Source organism: Paroedura picta, chromosome 2, assembly GCF_049243985.1.
Source record: "Paroedura picta isolate Pp20150507F chromosome 2, Ppicta_v3.0, whole genome shotgun sequence".
NCBI classification, from domain to species: domain Eukaryota; kingdom Metazoa; phylum Chordata; class Lepidosauria; order Squamata; family Gekkonidae; genus Paroedura; species Paroedura picta.
Window position 1 is genome coordinate 20,178,828 of NC_135370.1, and position 18,226 is coordinate 20,197,053.

Sequence of the window (18,226 nt, forward strand, 5' to 3'; positions counted from 1 at the left end):
AGCAGCCATTTTATCTCCAGGGGAACTGATCCCTGTTGTCTGGAGATCAGTCGTAATAGCGAGAGGTCCCATCTGGAGGTTTACAAGAACCGATAACCACCCACCTGGACGGCTTTACAGTTGGTCTCCGAGCTAATCCCTCCTGCTGTGACAGTGGCGTTGGGTATTGGAACAGTACTTCTTTCATAAACATGTAGGTAAGATATGGGTATCATCAATTCATGGCTGGCAACCTTTTTGTTTTGAAAACAAAAGATAGCACCACTTCTGTTAGCAATTACAGCATTGCCTCAGACTGAGAAGAAATGTAATGTTTGCAAGTCAAGCAAATAAAGGAACAAACTTATTAGAAAAGCTGTGTTCTCTCCCTCTCATAGACCATTTACGCACTGGAGGTTTCATGCCAGGCTGCAGGCTAGAGTTTTAGTCATGGCAGGTTGCCTCACCTCTTCCTGCACCCACATGGGGAAGCTTTTGACCTGGTGCACCTCATCCGCCCCCAATTGGTGCTCCTGCATGGGAGTTGGGGCAGTGAAGTTCACAGTGCGTAAACGGTCATACACACACATACAAAAATACCCTGGAAGTTACCGAGTTACTTTGACATAAAACTAGAACACATTCCCCAAACAGCTTTCACTCCGTAGCTCTCTTTTGCAATGTATATGGCAGATGGATGTTCATCCTAGCTGTAACACCTTGGTGTACATCCCTTGTCCCAGCTCACTTCCACCACATAACACCAACACTGACCCATCTACATAGATGTTCACCAGAGCTTGAGCCTAGGGAGGAATGATAGACGTCTTTCATTAGGAATTATCCTACTAACATCACACTGGTGCCTAACAATTGGATGTACAAAGAGTTACTGGGAGCAGGAGTAAACCTTGTTCAAAGTAACCACAACATCTGGTAGGTTGGTAACAGGGACGGACCCTACTGGGACACCCCCACGCATTTTAGACACAAGGTCTTCTTTCTAGTTCAGTGGTTCTCAACCTGGGTTGAACGACCCTTTCACAGGGGTTGCGGCAGGAAAAGCAGCTTGGCCGGGGAGGGGGGGGGAGGAACCAACCACACAACAGCCTTGTGGGATAGATCGAGATAGAGCATTTGTCTGTCTGGAGCAGCGAAAAAGAGTGAGATTAGCATGGTGTAACAAGAAATTACAGTACAAAGAAAGAAAGGTTCACAATGAACGATCAACAGAAAAGAGAGGGAACCTTTCTAAGGCAATATGTTTGTAATATATACAATGAGTAAATACAATTTCTTTTACATCTTTTATATACCAAAAGGAACAACCATAACGGCTTCCAGATCAATTCTGTTTTCATTGGCTTCACCAGTGGTTGAAACCTCCAGCCCTCCAAAAACAGTTTGTAGTATCAAAGGTGCCAGGGAACATGGAATTTACTTTTTGACAGAAACTCAAGACCCATTCCTCTTCCTCCGTCTTCCTGATTTTAGATTGAATTAACTCCTTCAATTTCAATAGGCCTTAATCATAAGAAAATGTGGTTATAGTGGGGGCTGCTTGTAGAGTATTACCTGTTGGTAATACCTGATGTAGTATCCAGTTGCAAATATCATGGGAATGATGGCAATCCCTTTCTTCTTCCAGTAGTTTTGCTTGTTAAATTCCTCTATGGCTTTCCTCCGGTTGTAGTAATCAGACCTCTCCAAGCATTCTTTCCAACACACAACCAAATTCCTGGGATCAATCTCTTGTTTGAAATGAGTGAGACCCACTGTTTTGAACATGTTCATCTCCCGGACCTTCACAAGGAGAAAAGCAAGAGAGAGATTGTCATTTATGCCAAGTACTTGTAAACCAACTTGGGAAACATTACCCTTTCCCCAGCTTATTTATTTAATCCCACCTTTGGGCCATCATGGAGCTCAGGTGCATGAGATAACCAAAGGGTCTACTACTCAGGAAATGATCAGACTCAGAGCTTCTTAGCTTTAGTATTGTAGGTCGCTCCAATCATATTCCGCTATCATAGAATCACAGAGCTGGAAGGAGCCATCCTGGTGATCTAGTCCAACCCCCTACTCAATGAAGGATAGGCCTACAGCAGGGGTCCCCAACCTGAGGCCCGTGGGCTGCATGAGGCCCTCGACCACTTTCTGTGGTCCAACCAGCCTGTCTGCTGCTATCACCCTTAGGGCATTTCCCCAAGACCCATACTGTTTTTCCTGCATGATCTACTGCTGTTCATCCTGTCCCTTTCTTGCAAAAAATACAGTAGCAAAATTGCTTGTTTTAGTCTCCATGGTTCCTTCTGTCAGCCCCCTCTTGTTCTTATCCTCCATCTGTGATTGCAGGAGCTGGTGAGTGGCCCCTTGAGTACTCTCTTAGCAAGGAAGCTAATGGCATTTCCATTCTCACATTTTCCTCCAGCCAAGTTCCCCTCCCTCTGGCTGCCATTTTACTCCCCATTCTGAGCTTTCCCAATCGAGTGCAGAACACTTTCTGTTTCAATTGGGTGGTGGGGATAGAGGAAGACCTGAGTTCAAAGCAATCTGAATTCAGCAGGATTGGGAGATGAGTTTCCTGCAGGCCAAACTGGCAAGGGATTCTGGGGGGATCTTTGGGAGGGAAGGGTATCATCTGGGCATGGAATTGGGGTCACTGTGGTAGGCAGGTAGTTGTGAATTTCCTGCATTCTGCAGGGGGTTGTACTAGATGATCTTGGAGGTCCCTTCTAACTCTGTGATACTATGATTCTACAAGAAGTGAAACGTATGTTGCAATCCTCTGACTTGAAAAATATGTTTATATGCCCAGGTATTTTTTTTGGGGGGGGGGATAAAGTTTTAATTCATATGGTTGCCAACTCTGGGTATGGAGATTCTTGGATGGGAGACAGCAAAGGAAGGGGGAATAAATCCAAGAAGCAAATCTCTGCTGAGAGAAGTTAGGGCTTCTGGAGCGCAGTCACTTTAAGACAAGCCTTGCAACAGGGAACCAGGAAAACTTTGAACTGATGCCCTGGCCAATCAGGGAAGACTGCTTTACTGCGAGGCACGGAGAAGAGAGTTAAGTTTGGTGTAGTGGCTAGGAGTGCGGACTTGTAATCTCGCATGCCAGGTTTGATTCTGCGCTCCCCCACATGCTGCCAGCTGGGTGACCTTGGGCTCGCCACGGCACTGATAAAACTGTTCCGACCGGGCAGTGATATCAGTGCTCTCTCAGCCTCACCCACCCCACAGGGTGTCTGTTGTGGGGAGAGGAATGGGAAGGCGACTGTAAGCCGCTTTGAGCCTCCTTCGGGTAGGGAAAAGCGGCATATAAGAACCAACTCTTCTTCTTCTTCTTCTTAATTTGAAAAAAGCAAAAATCTGCACACTTCCTGATGCAGGGTTTTCAAATATTGAGGGTTATATCCACTTCCGGATATCGCGAGGGAAAGGTAGGGTCACTGCGGATCAATCATGCATGTTGCAGAGGGAAAATTTAAAGTGGCCAAAATCAAAATGCAAATCAAATTCAATGTAGACGGGAGGGATTCATTTGAACTGCGACTGGGTAAAAAAATGTGTGCAGACCCTAGTCACCTAAATTCTCCAGTCAGGCCTCAAAACTTCAAGGAAGGTTGGCTGGGAAATTATGTTTTCAGAAATGGCCATCTTTTCGGGGGAAATTGGTGAGTATAGCCTCTCTCACTGATTCGCCTCTGGAAGCGCCCTCTCACACCTGTATTTGTGAGCCTGAGAATAAGCGTTTTCTAAGCCACCCTGAATCACACAAGAACTCCCACCACCACCACCACCACGTGACATATAATTTACCTTATCGTGAGGCAACCCAAGTTTATCTGCCACGGCGGAAACCCACATTTCTGCAGAAAGAGCTGTTTGTGCAAAACCGAATCCTCGAAATGCCGTATTCGATGGCAGATTAGTCTTGCAGGCACGTCCACGACAGCGGAAATTGGGGATGTCGTAAGCGTTAGAACTGCTTAGCATTGCCCATTCTATGACCTAGTGCAAGGGAACAGATATTATATTTGCAGTCCTGAACTCTGTGAACACACAAGGCTGAATACTGTCATAACACTGGTCTATTTTTTACTCTGTATTTTCAACTGACTGTCAGAAGCCTTCCAGGCACAGGTCTTGGGCATCTCTCTTTAAAGGACTCGTCAGGGATTGAATCAGAGATTTTCTGCATACAAAGGAGATGTTCTACCACTGAGGAACAATCTCCCTCCAGTGTCTAAAGGAATCTACTAAAGTTTTGTAGATGGCTACAAAGGAAGCTTAAAACAAGCCTTAAAAACTGGTAGTATGAAATGGTTCAAATTATTTTTAGCTTCTGGCATTGTGGAGGGCTAGCCCAGTCTTGTGAGATCTTGGAAACTAGGAAGGGTAGGCCTTGGTAAATATTTGGTGAGGGACCACCTAGAAGGTAGGGTTATTCAGAGGCAGGCAATGGCAAACCACCTCTAAATTCCCCTCGCCTTGAAAACCCTATGGGATTGCCATAAATCAGCTACGCCGCTAAGACAGGGCTCACAAAAGGGCTCTCAAAAAAGGGCTCACAGGTTTGTAAATTAATTATTTTTTGAACTTATTAGCCACTCTCTTGCTACTTCAGCAATATGAAGACAGTCACAGCACCAGACAGTAACAGCTTTTTGCAGGGCCAGTAAGAAGGCCAGTGCAGCAAGGAGATCTGTGGGCCCCCGCAAAGGAAGGTATTCCCACCACATTTTAACAGTGGTGGCCAGCAGTTCTCCCCTATTCCCCAACAGGGGTAGGTGGGGAGTTGGTTTGCCGCCACACTTGTTATTGGCATCTGTATCTCTGTTAATCGTTGTAATTTTAGCGCGGTTTTAGGGGACTTTGTATCTTTATGTTTATCTTGTAACCCGTCACAAGCCGGCTCTGCCAAGAGTAGCGAGAAATAAATGAATGAATGAATGAATGAATGAATGAATGAATGAATGAATAAATAAATAAATAAATAAATAAATAAATAAATAAATAATAACCACCACCACCACCACCATAACAACAACAACAACACTTTAAAGAACTGTGGCATGGGTCAAATCCAGATAATGGGTATTTCTGTATCCCAAAATTCTCTATAAATGTAACTATTAAGTAGCTCCCGTCAAGAGCCTTCAAGCTAAAGGAGCTAGAACAATATGTTATATCTAATTAAAACCTTAGGTTTATAACTGTTTACATCTGACAGAAGCCTGAGAAGAGGGAGGGAGGGGTCAGGGAACAAGGATTCTTGCCCCTTGTGTGGATGTTCCACATAAGGGGCGAGAATCTTTGTCGGTAGATTTTTTAATCTCATGTTTTTATTGCTTCTCTTGGTTTTAAAATACTCTGTAATGTTTTCATATACTCTTCTAGTACCCTTGTGCTCTGCACTGAGACTGCATTTCTGGTAAATTAATACCATTTCCTTTTAAAGATCTCAGACTGTGGTCAGAGATCTCACCCAGGGTGCGTGACTGTCCATTCCAGGTTTAACTAGAAACTCCTGACTGGGCTATAGTCAATTGGCTGGCCAGAGGAGGGAATGTGTGAAGCAGTTTACACAGACATCCACAGGGCCCTTATCTGTGCCTCATAAAGTGAGCAGAGAAAGAAAGGCTGCCATGTTGAGGATGGAGCAGAGTTGTTCTCTCTTTCCCCAGAGGGACGGACCAGAACCAATGGGATGAAATTAATTCAAAAGAAATTCCATCTAAACATTCCGAAGAAGTTCCTGACAGAGTGGTTCCTCAGTGGAACAGGCTTCCTCAGGAGGTGGTGGGTTCTCCATATTTGAAAATTTTTAAACAGAGCCTAGATAGCCATCTGACAGAGAGGCTGATTCTGTGAAGGCTCAAGGGGGTGGCAGGTTGCAGTGGATGAGCGATAGGGATGTGAGTGTCCTGCATAGTGCAGGGGGTTGGACTAGATGACCCATGATGTCCCTTCCAACTTTATTATTCTGTGATTCTTTGAGGTTGAATGGTAGTGGCCAGGCAAAAGAAGAAAAGGTGCTAGTGAAAGACAAGGCCCTCTCTGTTACTGTTTTTTAATGCTCTGTTCTACGACCATTTAAATAAAGATTGATTGATTGCCCTCTCTCACATGCAAACGGAACCCACTGCCTTTTGGGCAAAATCAACAGGAAGGAAGGGGGAGAGGAAACCTTTTACAACTGTTCTTTTTGAAACCTGAAAGCCACACAGTTCATATTAATATTACTTACATGGCAAGTACTCACTACAAACATCAAATCTGCAACTGAAAAGTGGTAAATTTGTCATTTAGACCAGGGTTAGAACACAGGAGTCATTCTGTACCAAAAGAATTGAAGGCATGCTCCTACACCAACGAGTAACAACCAAGAAATCTTTCCTCCCTCACAAGGCAGAGCCAAACATATTTTGTCCCATTTCCCTAGTTGTGAATGTGATACTGCTTTATGAAAAACTTACCCATACACTAAAGTCTTTCGTACACCCAGCATTTACATAGTACTCAAGGTCAACAGCTTTGATTTTTCCATCATTCATGAATCCCACCTAAAAATAAAACATTTTATTCATTCATTTATTTATTTTTAAATTTATATACTGCTGCTCCCCCACAGGTCTCGGCGGTTCACACAACAAAACATTAAAATACAATAAAACCCAATAATTTACCCAATCAACAGTAAAACAACAAGGCTAAGGTGACCAGATTTCAAGATTGGGAAAGAGGGACACCACTGACCATTAGGGGTTGCCAACCTCCAGGAATAGCCTGGAGGTCCGGAATAACCTAAGGCCTGCACAGCTTGGAGACACCTGGAGTTGCCAACCTCTAACCGTGGTCTAGAGATCTATTCAAACCAACTTGGACTTTTCACTTCAAAACTGCCATATTCCCATTTGCCACTGGGATTTTAAAGTTTTATTTATGTCAACTGAATTTTCTTTTCTTATGTTTCTATTTTATTAGCTTTTGACAACACTGAACCTTCAGCTTTGGACAGGTAGCCAATATAGTCAAACATTAATTCCCTCCCACCCCCCCAAAATGTTTTCTGCTGTCATGATAAAGAACAAAGGTAAAGCGGCACACCATTGACCGGTGGGGGGGGGGGGAAGGGAGCCTAGCTGTCGTCCAGAGGTGCTCTGTGCGGGCTGTGGTCGCCCAGCGATGGTCCAGAGTGCCAATATTACTGAAGGAGAAGAAGAGTTGGTTCAGAGAGCCAGTTTGGTGTAGTGGTTAGGAGTGCGGACTTCTAATCTGGCATGCCAGGTTCGATTCTGCGCTCCCCCACATGCAACCAGCTGGGTGACCTTGGGCTTGCCACAGCACTGATAAAGCTGTTCTGACCGAGCAGTGATATTACAGGTTTATAAACAGGTTTAATTAAATTACGTTTTAATTAAAAATGTCATGACGTACCATTCTTTGGGCATGCAGCACCAATATCTCACAAGGCCTGCACGACTAGGAAAGTGTATTCCCCAGCTAACTCCCTTTTTTGGCCATCAAGTTGGAAATGAGTCATGAACACAAATGAAGACACGAGCCATCAAAATCAGTATTGTCTACAGATACATGGTTTCATGTATAGGTTCAGTTACATGTAAACCGCTCTGAGCCTTCGGGGAGGGCGGTATAAAAATATGAATAAATAAAACAAAATAAATAATAAATACTGGCAGTAGTTTTCCAGGATCTCAGATTGAGGTCTCAGAACCAATTTGCTAGAATTTTGACACCCTTCCTCCAGGATGTTAAGGGACCGAACTACTCTGAACAGTTGTGCCATGCAAGAGCTCACGGACGCACTAGAAGTGATGTAAAACTCTCACTGCCATTTTCACTACCATCTCAATACGCCTTCATAAGCATGCGGTAGGATGTTCTTGCAGCTTCGTTGTGAGTCTTCCCCCACACTTGCTCTAGCCATCTCACTTCCCTCTTCCTCTCCCAAAGCTCCCTGGTATAAAGGTAAAGGTAAAGGTATCCCCTGTGCAAGCACCGAGTCATGCCTGACCCTTGGGGTGACACCCTCTAGCGTTTTCATGGCAGACTCAATAGGGGGTGGTTTGCCATTGCCTTCCCCAGTCATTACCATTTACCCCCATAGCAAGCTGGGTACTCATTTTACCGACCTCGGAAGGATGGAAGGCTGAGTCAACCTTGAGCCGGCTGCTGGGATTGAACTCCCAGCCTCATGGGCAAAGCTTTCAGATGGCTGCCTTACCACTCTGCGCCACAAGAGGCTCCTTGGTATATGCCACTCTTAATCAATCCACCATGCTGGCTCTCAGGCAAAAAAACAAAGTCAAGGATGTGGAAATGAGGAGAGGTCAGGTACAATTGAACAGTTCTTTGCCCTCTCCCTAAATCATTTGTTCATTTGTTTATTTGATTCATTTATCGCCCGCTGCTCTCGAAAATCAGCTCGCGGGGGATCACATAAATAGAAAATCCATACAACGAAATTCAATAAAACACTATTAAAACCCAGTTACAATACTAAAAAATCTTAACAGATGGCAAAAACAAAAAACAAAAAAACAGGAAGGCCCTTGCGAGGGCAGAATGGGGGGAAGCCAGATGTTTGGTACCAGATGTTCAGGTACCAATGCCAAGGGGGACCCGTATCACCTGCTCTAGCACTAGCACTGACTATCAAGCTGAAAGAAGAACTCCATTTTGCAGGCCCTATGGAAAGCCATAAACTCTCCGAGGGCCTGCAGCTCCTCCGGGAGCTCATTCCACCAGGTTGGGGTCAGGACCGAAAGACCCTGGCCCTGGTTGAGGCCAGGCGAGCATCTTTGGGGCCAGGAACAATCAGCAAGTTGGTACCTGCAGAGGTATTATCTAAACAGCAGAACGTGCCAAAATCAGTATTGCTTACTTTATATTTCCCAAATAAAGGATGTCGCCCTCCAGCTATGACCATGTCTTCATCTCGGTCCAGAGTAAACCGAACCGGGCAGCCAGTTCTGCAAACAGACAGACAGTCAAACAGACAGGGACTCCTGCTGACTTCAGAGTAAGTTTCAAGGACCTATTATGCACAGCGGCTGCTATGCCGGGCGGCCACTGCGCTATATGTACAGGGGCCGGGCTCCCCAGCGTACTTCGACGCCCTGGCATAGCGTGCACACACGTGCTGTGCGCTGGGGCTGGGAAGCCCGGGATGCTGCCTGGCCTTGGCAGCGGCTGTGGGTGAGTGGGGAGGGGCTGGGCCTCCACCGCATGCTATGGCGGGGGCAGGGGGATTCCCCTGATGACTCTGTGGCTCTGCAGCTCAGTGGAGTGCACAGGGGCATGTGGTATCCCTACAGGGACACTGTAGGTTGGGGCTGTGTGGGCCGAAAGGCCCAGCACTGTCGATTATGCACAGCACTGGCCCGCCCCAGCCCCTGCTGGCGCCCGCACTATCCCAGGGACCGCAGAAGTTCCTACATTTCCATAACACGAGTCTTCCGTGGCCCTGGGCCAGGCCATCTCCATAATCGGAGATTTTCCCCGATGCCCTGCCACCGCCAGCATGGGCATTCTGGACCATGCATAATGGGTCAAGGAGGACAAATATTAAACATTACATAACCTAGAATGAAATTGCAAAATACCTAGGTACATCTAAGTAACACTTATCATAACATTAGATTGGATTTTTATTCATATACCTCATTTTCACCCCCACCTTTCTCCCCAATCAGGGCTCAAATCAGCTTACATTGCTCTCCTCCCCTCCAATTTTAAATTAAAAGGACAGTGACTGGTCCAAGGCTACCCAGCAAAATTCTATGGCAGATTGGGGATTTAAACCTGGTTCTCCCATAGTCTAAGAGCTACACCACACTGGCTTCAGAGGGAACAGTGCCTTCCCCTTTCCACTGAAGCCCACAAAACGTTGCTCCTGAGGGCAGGGGACCCTAAGGGTGGGATCCAGATTGGAATGCCATACAAAATGTCCGGGATGAATTTCATGGAATGAATTTTTATCACAGCTGGAATATTTTTATTCCCCTTTTGATGGTAGAATTTATTAAGGAGAGCTAGGGATGTTTTCATGGTTTTGGTGATCTGCTTCCAATGATGTGCCCATATGTTGTTAAAGGAAAAGTTGAGACCAAGGTATTTGAAATGGGACACCTGCTTAATGCTGTGCCCATCAATTTTCCATGAATATTTATAGCGGGTTTTTGCAAAAACTAAAATCTTAGTTTTCTCGAAGTTTATTTCCAATTGATTGTTGCAGCATTAGACCATAAAGCCACGCAGGTGACCTACCTGGAGACCTACATGCGATCTGGACAGGATGACGGTGTCTTTCCCCCAAAATCAGGGGAAATATACAGTTTGTAATCATTTACTATCTTTGTTGCTCACAGAATAACAGCTGAGCATTTGGGAGTTGACCTGTTTTGTTTGTTTTTTTTAACTTGGGGAGCCGTGGTCACACGGTAATGCCAAAACGGGGATAGGAAGGATCTGGCTGAAGGATCTGTATGGGAGAGGAGAGGTCAGGTACAATTGAACAGTTCTTTGCCCTCTCCCTAAATCCATATCCGGCTTCAATATTGAAGAAGATATCGCTTATATTTCATTTCTAAAATATCACAGACGATTGGAGCTCTTACTTGTGTGCTGCTACAGCAGCGGCCGCAGCCAGAAAGGAAGGTCTCACGCATTTCCCTCCAAAGGCTCCGCCTGCTCGTTTTGTGTGGCATCTGATCTTATTGTACTGGGTACCCATTGCTGCAGCCACTATGTTCTGTAAAAAAAAAAAAAAGAGAGAGAGAGAGAGAGAGAGAGAGAGAGAGAGAGAGAGAGAGAGAAAGCAGGCTATAAAACAGGCCTGTCCTTTCCCGTCATATTGACTGCATGTTTATTTCTTCCATATGCCCAAGGAGCAAGTGTGGGATTGCAGATTCACCAGCAGGAGCCCTCCCATCACAAACAAGTGTCATGAACCCCTGGTTCCTGTCCCAGTTTCCATATTCTTCTCCTCGCATTCTTCTCAGGACTCCTGCCCAATTCTGGCTTACCTCATGAGGCTCGGAGTGCCAACCCTCCCCTTGCTCTCAGCTTGCATTTCAAAGGCTCCCCCCTGGTTTCCACGGTGCCTTGCTATCTCCCTTCCTCAAGGCTGCTTTCTCCGGAGCCCAAAACAACAGATGGGGAAATTGCTTTAACACCACTCCATATTAAAGGATGCTGTGATCCTACATTCCTGTGTGAATGCCCGATTCCCGTCTACGTTTGTTTTTTGCCTTGCCCCTTTCCTCCGGCCCAGGTATCTAGATCCTGCCACCCCCTACTATGGTGTCTCTGTCAAAACCTGCTGTCTGTGAGCATAAGCAATGTGTGGACTTTATTCTTCCAAAATAAAGACTTTTCACTTAAAGCTTTCTACTGAAGCTGGATGCTGATATCTATGGTGTGAGTTTGCTGGGTCTCAACTGCTTGGTTCCTGACAACAAGCTTGTGGCAATCCAGTGGCAGGGGTGGCGGCAGCCACTTCTGCTTGCAGCGCATTGACACCAGCCTCTTTTGTGCTGCCTCGGTGAGCTCTGAGGAGGCGGAGCCAAGCTGAGGCATTCTCTGGGGAATGCTGGGTGGAGTGTTGCTTCCCGGACTCCCCCTATGGCGGTGGTGGCAGAGCCATGGCACTGGCCTCCTCTGCACTGCAAAAGAGGCCAGCGCCACAGGTGCTGAGTGGGACCTTGCTTCCTGGGCTTCCCCTTTAGTGTCGCAGAGGAGGCCAGTGCCAAGGTGCTTCTGCCACTGCCCTTCTCCCCCTCTCCTGGCATTCCCCAGGGATCTGCGGCGACCCCCGTGAGAGGGTCAATCGAACCCCCCGGGGGTCACTGAGAACCACTGATCTAGTCAGATAGGTATGAATGCAGCAAGATTTCCCTTCCTGGAATCCCACTGGCCCTTGGATTTCTCTTCTGAGCCTTTGAAGTTACAGGCCAGCTGTTATATCAACAAACATTTGGTGCCCAAGCTGTTGGGTATTCAGAGGGGCCCTGAGTTGGTAGATAAGGGGAGAATCTAGAGTGTGTCCCCAGTCTTACCAAGGACTCCATGATAATCTGAAATATAAAAGGTTACTTTTCCTAATAAGGAAACTATATTCACATACAAGACTTATTCCCCAAGGGAAACTAACACCAAAATCATAATCAATAAGGGCATTAAACAGGGCTGTATAGTGGCACCCTTTTTATTTAACCATTTCTAAATGATTTAGCTCCATCACAATTTACTGTAGATGGCCATTGCCCTAAGCTTGGCTCTCTGCATACTCCACTTTTACTTTATGCTGATGATGCTGTCATCATGTCTTGTTCACAAGTTGGATTAAAGCGTCTCCTCAATCAATGCTTTGCATATTGTGAATCTAATAGACTCACATTGAATTATGAGAAATCCAAAGTGCTAGTCTTTGCAAAATCATGGAAACCTTTATGTTCAGATCAGCCAACTTGTTCCATAGCAATTCTCTGGGGATGGAATCGAATACTCTCTTTAGATCCAAGAAAGCAACAAAAAATTGGCTCTGTTTTTACTGCTATATTTATTAACTAAGTGGGTCAGGGTGACACAATGGTCTAGGGTGGACTTTCCTGCACAAAACCCAATTTGTTTGGGGCCAAGAATCTTATTTTCAGAGATCCATTTGAGGACGTTATTTAATAGTCTACAGACTAAAAAGTCGACCCTTTAAAAATGCAAATTTCAACGATGTTGCTATTGCAGAAACAGTCTGAGCTATTTAAACCAAACAGCAGAACCCGATGCTGAGCTGCTTTCTGTGAACAGCAGAAAGCAGCGTTTGAATGGCTCAGAGCCATTGAACCTCTGCTTTCTGCTTTCTGCCGAACCACATCAAAATTCATGAAAGTTCATGGCAGTTCTTCAGTTCAGAAGCCTCATTTCGCAAAACATGAACCAACCTAAATTCATGATGAAATTTTGTTTGTAAACCAGTTCATGCCAATTCCTAATAATGACTCTGTTCTTAGTAATCACTGACAAATGACTACAAAGTGGGAGTATCAAATCAAGCTTGTTTACATTACTTATCTGTAACACTTAGCTACCTTCAATATTTGAGCAGAGGCCTCCTGGCCAGAGTGTATAGCTGAGCTGTACAATAAAATAATGTAAAACTTGTTGGTTATTTACTATTATTATTATTATTTTATTATTATTATTTATTATAGTGCACAATTAAAAACAGAATAAAAACTTCATAAAAACTATACAGAACTAACAGCACGTAAGACCAAACACGTTTCGACCCTACTGGGTCTTCCTCAGTGGTCAGAACTGTGATGATACACTCTCTATAAAGTATCTATATTGAACTCTTTATAAAGTGTAGCTGAGTGGTTGAATGGGATCTGTAAATTATGGCTCCAACCAATATATGTAAATTTTATCCTTTTTGGAGACTACCTCTTAAGATATGTGCCTAGGGTCACTACTCTGCACTATTATTTAATTCTGTGCTGAGAGTGTATCTCATGTGCGTCAGAAAAAAAGCTATCATACCAACAAGTTTTACATTATTTTATTGTACAGCTCAACTTTTGAGTTCCTACCTGTTAAGTTTGGGTTGTGTTCCTTTTTTGGTTTTTGGTTTGGAGAGTGTATTGTGCCTGCTTCTGGTTCACGGAAGCTGTGCGTGTCCTGATTGGAGCATCCCCAGCCGGCCTTTTTGGGGCAGGGCGGGGTGCTGGCGAGAGGACTGCCTGGGAGGAGGGGACCAGGAGTTCTCTCCAGCACTCCTCCTCCCCCCATGCTAGCTCCCATTGCATTTAACACTGCAACGGGCTTTAATTCTAGGTAAAGGTAAAGGTAAAGGTATCCCCTGTGCAAGCACCGAGTCATGTCTGACCCTTGGGGTGACGCCCTCTAGCGTTTTCATGGCAGACTCAATACGGGGTGGTTTGCCAGTGCCTTCCCCAGTCATTACCGTTTACCCCCCAGCAAGCTGGGTACTCATTTCACCGACCTCGGAAGGATGGAAGGCTGAGTCAACCTTGAGCCGGCTGCTGGGATCGAACTCCCAGCCTCACGGGCAAAGCTTTCAGACGGCTGCCTTACCACTCTGCGCCACAAGAGGCTCTTGCTTTAATTCTAGTAGCAGTTATATTTGAGCACTATATAAAAACATTGCTGTCCATGGTGTCTATGAACCTGCTGTCCATGGTGTCCAATGAAGTCAAACTAGGATGAGCTAACATGCCTTGAACAACAAAGCCTCTTTAATATTCTGAAAACCACTGTTGTTACCTCCAATCTTTGGCCCAATAAGAATTTGACTTTGAGCTACCTGAACGTGTGAAGCATCCTGGGTGGAGACATATACATCCATTTCATTATCCTCTTTTCTTGGAATGACGACACTACGGTTTGTTTCCATGTAAAAATGGCTTTGTCCTCCAATATGGTTTTCACCTGTGAAAATCAAATGAAAGTTGGAAAAACCTGAAGCTCATCTCAACCATTCCCCCAAGAGCCAGCATAGTGTAGTGGTTAAGAAGGGCAGCTTCTGATCTGGCAAGCCAGGTTTGATTCTCGGTGACCATCACAGTCCTGAAAGTGCTGTTGTGACTGAGCAGTCCTGTCAGAGCTCTCTCAGCCTCACCTACCTTACAGGGTGTCTGTTGTGGGGGACAGGGAGGGAAGGCAATTGTCAGCTGTTTTGAGACTCCTTCGGGCTGCGAAAATTGGGGTATAAAAGCCAACTGTTCTCTTCTTCTTCTAACTCATCTGCCCTAGCAGTTTTCTAAATGATTGCATCTGAACACACTATCCCCATGTACACTTAGGCAATACTATCATGGGGCCAAAATCTCACCAAAACCTTGCCATCTCCTGGAAGAGACTGAATGACAACTTCAGATTTTTTATAGGTGCTTGATAAAACCTGGTTATCATTTTATACTGCCTTCTAGGAGGGCAGAATATAAATATAAATATAAATATAAATATAAATATAAATATAAATATAAATATAAATATAAATATAAATATAAATATAAATATAAATATAAATATAAATATAAATATAAATATAAATATAAATATAAATATAAATATAAATATAAATATAAATATAAATATAAATACACACATACACACACATAATCAAAGTCTCTCCACATCTATATAAAATATCCATTCAGAAATGCAGGGCCATCAGCCTCACAGTTGAAGTAGCAATTGCAGCATTAGAAGCTTAAAGAAAAAGAGGCAATAACAAGGACTGGGACAGAAGCCCCTCCCCACTCCAATGCCTCACTAGAACTTTGCTAGTCCACATGTGGCTTGCTCATGGTATGCTTATGTTGTACAAGAAAAAGTCTGACACTACGGGAAAATAAACTGGAGTGCAGCCAGTTGGTGATGATATCATATGAATCCATCTACAAACAGCATGAGAACCTCACAGCAATGAAGGAGGTCACAGCAATAAAGGATCATAGAATCACAGAATCATAGAAACATTGGAAGGAAACATACAGGCCAACTAGTCCAACCCCCTGCTCAACGCAGGATCAGCCCTAAGCATCCTAAAGCAGATCAAATGGAACTGATAGCCAAGCAGCCTAAGTAGGATTCTTTTGCCCAACAAAATGCTCCCAATTAATCATGTTGAGTGAAAAAAATCTTTTTATATTTTTTTCTGCAGAAGAAATATAGACACAGGGGAGTTCCCAACTCTGCTCAGAAAACTTACATAGTGTTAAATACCCTTTCCTTGGAGGCTGGGAAAGATGATGCCCTTGCAGGATGAACCAATAGCTTGGGGGTCTCTATCTCCCCACTCCACCTCCCTGGAACACCCTACAGCCTTCCAGGAACTGCCAACAGGGATTTGGGTCTTTACCCAGCATCAGTTCCAGCCCCCAAAGTTCATATATTGTAATGGCTTGCTCATGTCTTCTGGCCTTGACACACAAGATGACCAGTTTGACCCTGCTCAAAACATCCCCTCCCCTGAGTGATGGGGAAGCTACATTCTGGAGAGGAACATACTGCTCTTTTGATAAGAACCAAGGGTCAAAAACAGTCAAACCAATGTGCAGAACTATAGTCAATTTCTAATAACTGTATGATCGATCAGAAGATTGCAATCATTTTCTCTATCACCATGCCATCAAATCCAATCCCCAATAGTCCATATCATAAGTAGGAAGACAGAGAGATTATTCATGTACAAAGAGCTTGAGGGATACCAAGGAATAAGTAGGCCACTCCAAGTCAAAAACAACAACAATGAAGGCCTGCAAACAAAGGAGATTGGAACAGACTAGAGGAAAGCCATCCTCCATGTGAGGCCTGGGGATCCTCTGGAATTAAATGCCTCCAGGAATCAGTTCCTCTGTAGAAAATGGATGTTTTGGAGGGTGGGATTTGTAGCATTGTGCCCCAGTTGAAGTCCCTGTCCTCACCAAACTCTGTTCCTAAATTTCCAAGTGTTTCTCAACCCAGGTCTGACAGCCCTACTCCCCATCTCCTGCCGGTGGCCAGGGGGGACATGTCAGCCTTCACTGACCAATTAAGGTTACATTCACACAAATTTGTTTTCTGAATAAGGTGAGCTACATGATATGTGAGAGAAAAACTCACACATAAGCAAACGTACCATGGGACTGTCATGCAAAAAGGTTTGCTCTATATTAGGAGCACTGCAGGATTACTAACACCGCATACAACTACTTACCTACAATAATTTGGTCAACGGTGTGAAATGCTTTCTCAACATTTCCTTGTTCTATTTTCTTTTCTTTGTCGAAATATGAATTATGTTGTATGGCATCCTGAGGGTGAAAACATAAGCTTGGATCTCAGCAAGTATTTCTACAGGAACAAGGGAAGGTAATTTTCAACCATTTCTCCTTCCTGTGGGGGACCACTGAATCCTCCCAGGTCATTCCTCGTTGGTCTCCCATCCCCAGAAGGAGCATTTGATGGGCCACCAAGATGTGTCATAACGCTGTCTCAGGAGATCTTGGTGGATTTCTTTTATTCACGAAGCATGTAGAAAAATGCCCCCTGTACATGGCCCCATTGTGCAGATTTTTTAATCACCATTGTGATTCTAATAAAGAATCTTATGGCACCATTTTCTTTACTGGACTCAATGGTGGCTTTTACCTGAATTGTCAGGATCAATTCCAGATCTTCATATCCTATCTTCACTTTTTGGGTGGCTTCCTTTGCAAGCTCATAGGTCTCTGCAACCACACCACAGATAACGTGACCAATGTATGTTACCTGCATGGCATAACAAAGCAACAGAAAGTAAGGTGAACTGCTTTAACTCAAGGGGCAGTAACTGTGCCCTTTTTAAGCTGCTCTGACAAACTTTGTTCTAAGGAATCAATTTTCAAACTGTGTTCTGAACAATTTTGAGGTTCTTTGATTGTCTCGTTGGCAATTTGTCTAACATCTACTGCCCCCCTCCATCAAAGTCACCTCCAGATTACAGTCTAGTTCTAAGGGAGTTGAACAATATACTATCCATCTGGCCAATGCTTACAACCTTGTTTTTGCATGCCAAATGTAAGTATGGTGGGTGTGGACTTTAGGGTGGTCATACTGTTAAGTGAGCTTTTTAAAACTTGAGTTTCAGCAAAGAATCTTATGTATCTGTTTCATTATATTATTTAATAAAGAGAATTCTTCACCCAAAGAGTCTGCTTATTCAGAGTTTGACTGTGCATTGACAAATATTAAGTGTATGTTATTTGTGCAAGATAATGATAATGCCCTTGGGGGTCTTATCAGTAATTCGTTTGACTGTGCATCATGGAACACAGAATTTTCGGCAATGTATCTTGGTTCCTCAGCAGACATAGAAGAAGAGTTGTTTTTTATACCCCACTTTTCACAACCCAAAAGAGTCTCAGAGCGGCTTACAATTGCCTTCCCTTTCTCAGAGTGGCTTACAATTGCCTTCCCCCACAAGAGATAACCTTTGAGATAGGCGGGGCTGAGAGAGCTCTGAAAGAAACTGCTCTGTGATAACAGCACTAAAGTTCACACAGGATGCTGCATCTGGAAAAGTGGGGAATGAAACCTGGCTCACCAGATTAGAAGCTGCCACTCTTAACCACAACACCAAGCTGGCTCTCATAGTAATGTGGGATTGAACCCAATTTTTTGCTGCGGACCGCTGCGGCGTAGTGGGGGGAGAGGGTGGCCTGGTAGGGGCGCA

At 44.5% G+C, this 18,226-nt stretch overlaps 1 protein-coding gene across 1 annotated transcript in view; it reads right to left on the reverse strand.

Annotated features, from left to right (window-relative positions):
• LOC143830980 (aldehyde oxidase 2-like) overlaps positions 1–18,226 on the reverse strand; it is a 42,761-nt gene that overhangs the window by 16,072 nt on the left and 8,463 nt on the right. Inside the window, exons 7-15 of the mRNA XM_077324198.1 lie at positions 17,164–17,283; positions 16,730–16,826; positions 14,333–14,457; positions 10,626–10,759; positions 8,891–8,978; positions 6,462–6,548; positions 3,802–3,993; positions 1,555–1,782; positions 105–233 (exon numbers count right to left, since the gene is read on the reverse strand). Of these exons, the coding sequence (XP_077180313.1) occupies positions 105–233; positions 1,555–1,782; positions 3,802–3,993; positions 6,462–6,548; positions 8,891–8,978; positions 10,626–10,759; positions 14,333–14,457; positions 16,730–16,826; positions 17,164–17,283 (1,200 nt within the window). The remainder of the gene's footprint in view (positions 1–104; positions 234–1,554; positions 1,783–3,801; positions 3,994–6,461; positions 6,549–8,890; positions 8,979–10,625; positions 10,760–14,332; positions 14,458–16,729; positions 16,827–17,163; positions 17,284–18,226) is intronic.